We start from the raw sequence: 12071 nt of genomic DNA, 5'->3' as shown, positions 1-12071 counted from the left end.
CACCCTAACCCCCTGTACAGCAGGGTGGCTTGGAGGCCCCTCACGGAGATAAACAGCCTCCCAGCCGTTTCCCCTCTGACGCGGCTCCGCCATATCGGAGGAGCAGCCTGAGGCAAGCCATGCCCACAGCAACTGCAGAGCTAAACTCCATAGTGGCTGGGCAAGAATCAGAGGCCCCATCTGTGTGCAGCTGCCCAGCACAAGCCGCTAGAGGTCGCTGTTCTCCCAGGAGAGGAGGGCCACAAACCAACAAGAAGGGATGTTCTCCTAGCCGTCACTCGCCCCAGCTCCGCAAACTATCTCTATCGCCATGAAAAGGCAGAATCTGAGACAGACAAAAATCACAGACTCAACACCTGAGGAGACAGACCTAACCAGTCTTCCTGAAAAAGAATTCAAAATAAAAATCATAAACATGCTGACAGAGATGCAGAGAAATATACAAGAGCTAAGGGATGACATCCAGAGGGAGATTACAGAAGTGAAACAATCTCTGGAAGCATTTATAAGCAGAATGGATAAGATGCAAGAGACCATTGATGGAATAGAAACCAGAGAACAGGAACGCATAGAAGCTGACGCAGAGAGAGATAAAAGGATCTCCAGGAATGAAACAATATTAAGAGAACCGTGTGGCCAATCCAAAAGGAACAATATCCGCATTATGGGGGTACCAGAAGAAAAGAGAGAAAAAGGGATAGAAAGTGTATTTGAAGAAATAATTGCTGAGAACTTCCCCAAACTGGGGGAGGAAATACTTGCTCAGACTACGGAAGTACACAGAACTCCCAACAGAAAGGACCCAAAGAGGACAACACCAAGACACATAATAATTAAAATGGCAAAGATCAAGGACAGGGACAGAGTATTAAAGGCAGCGAGAGAGAGAAAAAAGGTCACCTAAAAAGGAAAACCCATCAGGCTATCATCAGACTTCTCAACAGAAACCTTACAGGCCAGAAGAGAATGGCATGATATATTTAATGCAATGATAAGGAAGGGCCTTCAACCAAGGATACTGTATCCAGCATGATTATCATTTAAATATGTAGGAGGGATTAAACAATTCCCAGACAAGGAAAAGTTGAGTGAATTTGACTCCCACAAACCAGCTCTACAGGGCAGTTTAGAGGGACTGCTCTAGATGGGAGCACTCCTAAAAAGAGCACAGAACAAAAGACCCAACATATGAAGAATAGAGGAGGAGGAATAAAAAGGGAGAGAAATAATCATCAGGCTATGTTTATAATAGCTCAATAAGTGAGTTAAGTAAGACAGTAAGGTAGTAAAGAAGCTACCTTTGATAACCACGAATCTAAAGCCTGCAATGACAATAAGTACATATCTTTCAATAATCACCCTAAATGTAAATGGACTGAATGCACCAATCAAAAGACACAGAGTAAGAGAATGGATAAAAAAGCAAGACCCATCTATATGCTGCTTACAAGAGACTTACCACAAACCCAAAGACATGCACAGATTAAAAGTCAAGGGATGGAAAAAGATATTTCATGCAAACAATAGGGAGAAAAAAGCAGGTGTTGCAATACTAGTATCAGACAAAATAGACTTCAAAACAAAGAAAGTAACGAGATAAAGAAGGACACTACATAATGATAAAGGGCTCAGTCCAACAAGAGGATATAACCATTATAAACATATATGCACCCAATACAGGAGCACTTTATATGTGAAACAAATACTAACAGAATTAAAGGAGGAAATAGAATGCAATGCATTCATTTTGGGAGACTTTAACACACCGCTCACTCCAAAGGACAGATCCAACAGACAGAAAATAAGTAAGGACACAGAGGCACTGAACAACACACTAGAACAATGGACCCAACAGACATCTATAGAACTCTACACCCAAAAGCAACAGGATACACATTCTTCTCAAGTGCACATGGAACATTCTCCAGAATAGACCACATACTAGGCCACAAAAAGAGCCTCAGTAAATTCCAAAAGATTGAAATCCTACCAAACAGCTTTTCAGACCACAAAGGTGTAAAACTAGAAATAAATTGTACAAAGAAATCAAAAGGCCCACAAACACATGGAGGCTTAACAACATGCTCCTAAATAATCAATGGATCAACGACCAAATTAAAATGGAGATCCAGCAATATATGGAAACAAATGACAACAACAACACAAAGCCCCAACTTCTGTGGGACGCAGCAAAAGCAGTCTTAAGAGGAAAGTATATAGCAATCTAGGCATATTTTTTTTTTTGAGAGGGCATCTCTCATATTTATTGATCAAATGGTTGTTAACAACAATAATCTGTATAGGGGAGTCAATGCTCAATGCACAATCATTAATCCACCCCAAGCCTAATTCTCGTCAGTCTCCAATCTTCTGAAGCATAACGAACAAGTTCTTACATGGTGAACAAATTCTTACATAGTGAATAAGTTCCTACATGGTGAACAGTACAAGGGCAGTCATCACAGAAACTTTCAGTTTTGATCACGCATTATGAACTATAAACAATCAGGTCAAATATGAATATTCATTTGATTTTTATACTTGATTTATATGTGGATCCCACATTTCTCTATTATTATTATATTATTATTTTTAATAAAATGCTGAAGTGGTAGGTAGATACAAGATAAAGGTAGAAAACATAGTTTAGTATTGTAAGAGAGCAAATGTAGATGATCAGGTATGTGCCTGTAGACTATGTGTTAATCCAAGCTAGACAAGGGCAACAAAACATCCACGGATGCAGAAGATGTCTCTCAAAACGGTGGGGTGAGGTTCTAAGCCTCACCTCTGTTGATCCCCAATTTCTCACCTGATGGCCCCCCTGCGACTGTGCCTGTCTTAGGTTGTTCCTCCCTTGAGGAATCTTACCCATCTCTGGCTAACCAGTCATCATCCGGGGCCATACAGGGAAATGTAAAGTTGGTAAGTGAGAGAGAAGCCATATTGTTTGAAAAGGTTAGCTTTTTACTTCTTTGCAGATTTATGCCCTGTGGCTTCTATGCCCAGCATTTGTCTTGAGGTATCTTTACCACTTGGAGGAATTATGATACTCGGTAAATTCGATATGAGGCACGAATTCTATTTAAGGGTTGTAGTTAGGAAGGAAGAAGAAAAGCTATAGAAGTAGCAGGCGGAAGAAAACATGGGAAGATTGATTATTTCTTTGACATATCTTCTTGTAGAATAACTTAAGCATGTATAGGTTTTAAACTACTAATTAAATTGCGCACACACATTAACATAATAGGAATACAGTTACATAACCAAAGCAGATCTATAATTACCAGCCATCTCCAGTGAAACCAAGAAAACCAGTTAGGCATCCTAGGCATTTGTGAAAATTTATCTAGGATATGATGGATATTGTCCAACTGTACTTGAACAGTCTGAGAGAAATCAGACAAATTAAAACAACCCATTCCTGGGAACTGTTCACATCCCCATATGTTCTTTTAACAGTAGATAGTCTGTAATTGTAAGATTTTGGAGCGCTACAACTTGCACTTCTCCTAATTCTTAATCCAGGCATATTTAAAGAAGAAAGAACAATCCCAAATGAATAGTCTAATGTCACAATTACTGAAATTGGAAAAAGAACAAATGAGGCCTAAGGTCAGCAGATGGAGGGACATAATAAAGATCAGAGAAGAAATAAATAAAATTGAGAAGAATAAAACAATAGGAAAAAAATCAATGAAACCAAGAGCTGGTTCTTCAAGAAAATAAACAAAATAGATAAGCCTCTAGCCAGACTTATTAAGAGAAAAGAGAGTCAACACACATTGACAGAATCAGAAACAAGAAAGGAAAAATCATGACAGACCCCACAGAAATACAAAGAATTATTAGAGAATACTATGAAAACCTATATGCTAACAAGCTGGAAAACCTAGGAGAAATGGACAACTTCCTAGAAAAATACAACCTTCCAAGACTGACCCAGAAAGAAACAGAAAATCTAAATAGACCAATTACCAGCAACAAAATTGAAGTGGTAATCAAAAACTACCCAAGAACAAAACCCCCGGGCCAGATGGATTTACTTCTGAATTTTATCAGACATACAGAGAAGATATAATACCCATTCTCCTTAATGTTTTCCAAAAAATAGAAGAGGAGGGAATACTTCCAAACTCATTCTATGAAGCCAACATCACCGTAACACCAAAACCAGGCAAAGAACCCACCAATAAGAAAACTACAGACCAATATCCCTGATGAACGTAGATGCAAAAATACTCAACAAAATATTAGCAAACCGAATTCAAAAATACATCAGAACGATCATACACCATGACCAAGTGGGATTCATCCCAGGGATGCAAGGATGATACAACATTCGAAAATCCATCAACATCATCCACCAAATCAACAAAAAGAAGGACAAAAACCATATGATCATCTCCATAGATGCTGAAAAAGCATTCGACAAAATTCAACATCCATTCATGATAAAAACTCTCAACAAAATGGGTATAGAGGGCAAGTACCTCAACATAATAAAGGCCATATATGATAAACCCACAGCCAACATCATACTGAACAGCGAGAAGCTGAAAGCTTTTCCTCTGAGATCGGGAACAAGACAGGGATGCCCACTCTCCCCACTGTTATTCAACATAGTATTGGAGGTCCTAGCCATGGCAATCAGACAAAACAAAGAAATACAAGGAATCCAGATTGGTGAAGTAGAAGTCAAACTGTCACTATTTGCAGATGACATGATATTGTACATAAAAAACCCTAAAGACTCCACTCCAAAACTACTAGAACTAATATCAGAATTCAGCAAAGTTGCAGGATACAAAATTAACACACAGAAATCTGTGTCTTTCCTATATACTAACAATGAACTAATAGAAAGAGAAATCAGGAAAACAATTCCATTCACAATTGCATCAAAAAGAATAAAATACCTAGGAATAAACCTAACCAAGGAAGTGAAAGACCTATACCCTGAAAATTACAAGACACTCTTAAGAGAAATTAAAGAGGACACTAACGAATGGAAGCTCCTGGCTAGGAAGAATTAATATCATCAAAATGGCCATTCTGCCCAAAGCAATATACAGATTTGATGCAATCCCTATCAAATTACCAACAGCATTCCTCAATGAACTGAAACAAATAGTTCAAAAATTCATATGGAACCACCAAAGACCCCGGATAGCCAAAGCAATCCTGAGAAGGAAGAATAAAGTGTGGGGGATCTTGCTCCCCAACCTCAAGCTCTACTACATAGCCACAGTAATCAAGACAATCTGGTATTGGCACAAGAACAGAGCCACAGACCAATGGAACAGAATAGAGATGCCAAACATAAACCCAAACATATATGGTCAATTAATATTCAATAAAGGAGCCAAGGACATACAATGGCGAAATGACAGTCTCTTCAACAGATGGTGCTGGCAAAACCAGACAGCTACATGTAAGAGAATGAAACTGGATCACTGTCTAACCCCATACACAAAAGTAAATTCGAAATGGATCAAAGACCTAAATGTAAGTCATGAAACCATAAAACTCTTAGAAAAAAACATAGGCAAAAATCTCATGGACATAAACATGAGTGACTTCTTCATGAACATATCTCCCCGGGCAAGGGAAACAAAAGCAAAAATGAACAAGTGGGACTAACTATATCAAGCTAAAAAGCTTCTGTACAGCAAAGGCACCATCAATAGAACAAAAAGGTATCCTACAGTATGGGACAATATATTCATAAATGACAGATCCAATAAAGGGCTGACATCCAAAATATATAAAGAGCTCACGCACCTCAACAAACAAAAAGCAAATAATCCAATTAAAAAATGGGCAGAGGAGCTGAAAAGACAGTTCTCTAAAGAATAAATTCAGATGGTCAACAGACACATGAAAAGATGCTCCACATCGCTTGTCATCAGAGAAATGCAAATTAAAACCATAATGAGGTATCACCTCACACCAGTAAGGATTGCCACCATCCAAAAGACAAACAACAGCAAATGTTGGTGAGGTTGTGGAGAAAGGGGAACCCTCCTACACTGCTGGTGGGAATGTAAACTAGTTCAACCATTATGGAAAGCAGTATGGAGGTTCCTCAAAAAGCTCCAAATAGAAATACCATTTCACCCAGGAATTCCACTTCTAGGAATTTACCCTACGAATGCAGCAGCCAGTCTGAAAAAGACAGATGCACCCCTATGTTTATCGCAGCACTATTTACAATAGCCAAGAAATGTAAGCAACCTAAATGTCCATCTGTAGATGAATGGATAAAGAAGATGTGATACATATATACAATGGAATATTACTCAGCCATAAGAAAAAAACAGATCCTACCATTTGCAACAACATGGATGGAGCCAGAGGGTATTATGCTCAGTGAAATAAGCCAGGCGAAGAAAGACAAGTACCAAATGATTTCTCACTCATACGTGGAGTATAAGACCTAAGGAAAACTGAAGGAACAAAACAGCAGCAGAATCACAGAACCCAAGAATGGACTAATAGTTACCAAAGGGAAAGGGAATGGGGAGGATGGGTGGGAAGGAAGGGACAAGGGCGGGGAAAAAGAAAGAGGGCATTACAACTAGCATGTATAGTGTGTGGGGGGCACTGGGAAGGCTGTACAACAGAGAAGACACGTAGTGATTTTACAGCATCTTGCTATGCTGATGAACAGTGACTGTGAAGGGGTATGTGGGGAGGACTTGGTGAAGGGGGCAGCCGAGTAAACATAATGTTCTTCATGTAATTGTAGATTAATGATACCAAAAAAAAAAAACCACACATATGGAAGGATACATAGAAACTGCTGCCTTTAGATGGCTGGTTAGAAGTAGCAAAGGTCAGGGGAGAGAATTTTACTTTTATTTACCTTATATAGTTTTGTGCAATTTGAAGGTTTTACAAGCATAAAATACTTAATTACTTTTTGAAATAATAAAATTAAATTAACATTTAAAATAATTGTTTATAAAATAAATAATTTAAAAACTTACAAAACAGCTTTTTTTATGAATTACTAGAGGGAAGAACTTAATGTTTAGGTAATAGGAAGCCTAAAAAAGCACTTTGGAGGTAACAAATCTGAAAGGTGGCTAGCTTTTCATCTGTATTTTCCATCCTTCTGATCTTATCTTGTGCCACGTTCAAACCACCCTCCAGACTACCTTTAACTAGTTGTGAGTATATTTACTGACCCATTGGCTACAATGTTAACCTATGGAAATTTGAGAGCCACCCAAACTGGCACAGTTTACACATTAAAAAAGAAATGATTTACTCATCCATGACTAAGATACTGCTATCAACAATATCATGCCTGCCAAATTCAACCTTTCTGTGCTGGGTTTGGATGGGCCAGAAGAAGCTGGAGTGGGGATGAGGAGCCAAAGGCAACACATGGAGTTAAGATTTTTTATGTTTGTTGCTATATTTCTAGGGCAGAGCCAAAACCCATCTCCTGCTTCTCAGATAACTTTTTTTCATGCTAAAAAAGGAACTCAGAATAATAACATTTGTTACTATTTATTAAGCAACTATGAGCTAGGCACTGTGCTAAGTGTCTTAGATGGTTATTTTACTCAATCCTCACTACAACCCATTAAGTATTATTATCCCCATAAAAATAAACAGATTAAATATAATAACCAGAAAACAATCATAAGGCACCCAAATCACAGATTTTGCTCCATTCTCTCTCTTCTTGAATCACTTTTCCTGATCTGGTCTTTACCAAAAAGGCAGTATTTCCCAAGTTAATCTGACTTTTCTGTTCCTCCAACCTCTCTCTCCAGTGGCCAATTTCTCTCAGGGGATCAACACGCATGTACAGTATCCAAAAAACACAAAAAACAAAAACTCTTTTATCCACATTCCTCTTAACTACTGCCCTGTTTCTCCTTTTCTTCTGAGCTAAGCTCCTTGAAAGCATAATTTAGACTGGCTGTCTCCATTTACTTATTTTTTCATTCACTAAAATATGGATTCTGTCCTTATTGCTACAGAAATTGCTTTACCTGAGGTCATTACGAATTCTTATACACCAAATCTTAATTATACTTTTAAATAATCAAACCTTTATCCTGACTCAAACTCTTGAGTTCCAGTATCCAAATCCAAATTGGCTGGACTCCAAAACTCATGCTCTTAACAGCTGTGCTGTACTACTTCAAGGTAACCTTATTTATAGTCATCCTGATTTCCTTCTTACCCCGCGTCAGTCACCAGATATCAATTAATAAAATTACAAATCTCATAAATATCTCTGGAAGAGGTTTCCTACTGATAACTCCCCAACACCCAATTTAGAAACTCGATGATTATTTTAAACCTCCAACAAAACTCAGACTGTATCAGAGGGAATAATCTCTCTTCTGTGGACATACTCAACACTATCCTAGTATCACAGAACCCTGAAAGTGGAGGAGAATGTCATTCTATAGCTGAGAAACAGAGGCTGAGTGGTTTACTTATTGTCAGCTTTGCACAGAGCCGGTTAATACAAGGGAATCGATATAGTATGTATCTGTGGGGTAGTTTACTGGGTGAATCACCACCTCTGCAGTTTCTTCACTTTGCACCTGGCCTCACTGACTTGTCCGCAGATTTAAATGGCATCTCTTTTGTAAGGATGAAAGCATTAAGTAAATTCTTAAGTACTAGTTAATGAGGATCCAACAAACGACCTCTTCTCCTTGTCCATCAAGGTCAGTGGTTCTAACCCTGCTTTGGCCTTACGAGACACTTAATGAGGACCCTGTCATCCAAGGAGGTCTGGTTGTCAGTCCCCACAGACTCACCTCTCCAAGATTTTAGTCTGCTATGAGAAGTTAAGATAAATTTTCCCTTCGGACGTAAAGGCTTGTAGAAAAATGACAACCCGCGCTTACCCGACACAATTCAAGGCTTCACAATAAACAGCGGCGAGGAGTCTTCCGGCAAAAACGCGGTCGTCCGAGAAAAGTCAAATCACAGTCGAACTTGAGCACAAGCTACACCTTCCTCAGTTCCGATTGGCGAGGTGCATTCTCCGGAAGTGACGCATCAGATTCGCAGGCGGTGGGGAGGTCGCGGGAGTGAGGTGACTTTTCTGCTCTTAAATATATGAGGCGGGTGCTATAGAACGAAAGCGTAGCTTCAAGCCTGTCCTGACCGCCACTCCTGACCCTATCCTGGCTATGGGCCCACGGAGCCGCGAGCGGCGGTTAGGGGCGGTACAGAGTACCAACGACAGCAGCGCCCTCAGCAAGAGTTCCCTGGCCGCGCACGGGTACGTGCACGACCCCTTCGCCGCCTTGCTGGTTCCGGGGACCGTGCGCCGCGCGCCGCTCATCCACCGCGGTTACTACGTCCGCGCGCGCGCCATACGCCACTGCGTGCACACCTTCTTAGAACGGACTTGCGCGGTCAGTGGCGTGTCTCGCGCGCAGATCCTGTCGCTGGGCGCGGGTTCGGACTCGCTGTATTTTCGCTTGAAAGCTGCGGGCCGCCTGACCCGGACTGCAGTGTGGGAAGTAGATTTTCCGGATGTGGCGCGGCGCAAAGCGGAAAGGATTGGAGATACGCCGGAACTGTCTGCGTTAACTGGGCCTTTCCAGAGGGGGGATCCCGAGTCAGCGCTCTGCTTTGCGAGCTTGGACTACCGCATCCTGGGGTTGGACCTGCGGCAGCTCCAGCGACTGGACCAGGCCCTGGCCGCCGCGGGACTTGACCCGGCCGCACCCACTCTGCTCCTGGCTGAGGCTGTGCTGACTTATCTTGAGGCGGATAATGCCGCCGCCCTCATCGCCTGGGCAGCCCAGCGTTTCCCTAATGCCCTTTTCGTGATCTACGAGCAGATGAGGCCGCATGACGCCTTTGGACAATTCATGCAGCAGCATTTTCGGCAGCTAAATTCTCCCCTGCATGGCCTGGACCGCTTTCCGGATGTGGAGGCCCAGCAGCATCGCTTCCTTCGGGCTGGCTGGACTGCTTGCAGTGCCCTGGACATGAATGGATTCTATCGCCGCTTTCTTCCCGCAGAAGAATGCCGGCGAGTGGAAAATCTTGAACCTTTTGATGAGTTTGAAGAATGGCATCTGAAGTGCTCCCACTATTTCATTTTAGCCGCTTCTAGGGGCAATGCATTCTCCCAAACTCTGGTGTTTCCTCGCTCACAGGTGTTTCATCGGGTAGATCCCGCTTCCCCTTCAGGTGCCTTCCCTGCCAGTGTGGTCCCTAGTGCCCGCCAGGACCCAAACCTTAAGAGATATGGCCACGCTTCTGTCCTTTTGAGCCCAGAAATTATTCTCAGTACAGGAGGATTTGGGGAGGAGGAGGGGCGGCATTGTCGAGTGAGCATGTTTCATTTGCTGTCAAGATACTGTGACTTTAAATGGAAAGGCAGTCAGATACGCAATTGGGGGACCGGAGCTCCGTGGGATGGACGCCTTTATCACACCATGACAAGACTTTCAGATACTCAGGTTCTGGTTCTAGGAGGCAGACTGTCCCCAGTAACTCCAGCCTTGGGGATACTTCAACTTCGTTTGTGTAAGAGTGACGGTGGTAATAGCATTGAGGACCTAAACATAACAGTAACAAAGGCCGGCCCAGAAGCAGATTCTATTTTGTCACGTTGGCGACATTCAACAACAAACATGTCTTATGAGAATCAGAAATATTTGTTTGTGTATGGGGGTCGAAGTGTGGTGGATCCTGTACTAAGTGACTGGCATTTCCTACATGTGGGGACAATGACTTGGGTCAGGATCCCAGTGGAGGGGGAAGCACCTGAAGGACGGCATTCCCACAGTGCCTGCAGCTGGCAAGGGGGAGCCCTCATTGCAGGAGGTCTAGGGGCTTCTGAAGAGCCACTGAGTTCTGTGGTCTTTCTGAAACCAATCTCTGGTGGATTCCTCTGGGAATCAGTAGTAATCCAGCCTCCCATTACCCCAAGATACGCCCACACAGCTCATGTGCTCAATGGGAAGCTTCTGCTGGTGGGAGGGATCTGGATTCATTCCTCCTCAGTTCTTGGCGTGACTGTTATTGATTTGACTGCAGGATTGAGTTCTGAGTATCAGATTGACACAACATGTGTGCCGTGGCCATTAATGTTACACAATCATAGCAGCATCCTCCTTCCTGAAGAGCAACAGCTTCTGCTCCTTGGCGGTGGTGGGAACTGCTTTTCCTTTGGCACCTACTTCAATCCCCATACAGTGACATTAGACCTTTCTTCCTTAAGTGCTGGGTAGTAAGGACTGGACGTTTTTATATATTCAGGACCCACTAACGTAGACAATAAAAGGTTTCCACAAACAGGATTTGACTGGCTATAGACACTACTACTACTTCCGCTCCTTCCTTTTTTTTTTTTTTTCTTATTAGCACTATTATCCAGAGCAGAACATGAAAGAGGTTCATATTTATTTAGATTTATAACTGCTAATAAACCACAGATTTGTTGCCTCAACTCATTTTGTACACGGCATGGTAATGATATGTTTTGCTCCAGATCTACTCTCCATCTTTCACTGTGTTCTGTGCCCCAGATAGCTGATCTTTATGAACTGCATTGTTTTCTTGTCCTCTAGTTTCTGGTGTGTTCTACTGGTCAGAGGCACAAGAGGGGGATGGTCAGGAAGAGTGAGTCAGTATTCCCAGCATTTCCCCTACCAGTCCAAAAGTTGGCAGTAGCTGCATTCTGTCACACAGCTCCTGTCATGTTGTTCTCCTCAATAAGAAACAACTTGAATTCTGCAACACTCCAGGCTCCAATGATTGTTCCTTCTTATTTAATCAAGCCTAGGAGTTTTAATGGCTCTGCTGGATCTGAGCTGCACTGTTTAATACAATAGCCATTAGCTATGTGTGGCTATTTAAACTTAAATTAATTGAGATTGAATTTAAGAATTGAGTGGCTTAGTTGCATTAACCACATTTTAAGTGCTCAATAGTGGCTAATGGATACAGTACTAGACAATATAGATGTAGAACATTTCCATCATTGCAGAAAGATCTGGACAGTGCTGAGGTATGACCATCTTGACTTAGTTTCCCCTAGCCCTGCTCACCCCCTTTTAATCAGTATC

The 12071-nt window shown here is 41.8% G+C and overlaps 2 protein-coding genes across 5 annotated transcripts in view; one reads left to right on the top strand and one right to left on the bottom strand.

Moving 5' to 3' along the window:
• ADAL (adenosine deaminase like) overlaps positions 1-9018 on the bottom strand; it is a 39104-nt gene extending 30086 nt beyond the window's left edge. For 2 of the 4 annotated variants that reach the window (XM_057488758.1, XM_036923661.2), the window contains exon 1: positions 8796-8931. The gene's annotated coding sequence lies outside the window, so the exon portion shown is untranslated. Of the gene's footprint in view, positions 1-8795 lie in introns of all 4 variants that reach the window. The other 2 variants (XM_057488756.1, XM_036923663.2) reach the window with 2 other exon arrangements.
• A 153-nt stretch (positions 9019-9171) lies between these two features.
• Positions 9172-11452, top strand: LCMT2 (leucine carboxyl methyltransferase 2). Its single transcript, XM_036923653.2, has one exon. The coding sequence runs from the start codon at positions 9174-9176 to the stop codon at positions 11232-11234; it is 2061 nt and encodes a 686-aa protein (XP_036779548.2). The 5' UTR covers positions 9172-9173; the 3' UTR covers positions 11235-11452.
• The last annotated feature ends 619 nt before the right edge of the window (positions 11453-12071 follow it).

This window comes from Manis pentadactyla, chromosome 11, assembly GCF_030020395.1.
Source record: "Manis pentadactyla isolate mManPen7 chromosome 11, mManPen7.hap1, whole genome shotgun sequence".
NCBI classification, from domain to species: Eukaryota; Metazoa; Chordata; class Mammalia; order Pholidota; family Manidae; genus Manis; species Manis pentadactyla.
The sequence above is the reverse complement of the archived record's forward strand: the minus strand, read 5'-3'. Positions and strand labels throughout refer to the sequence as shown.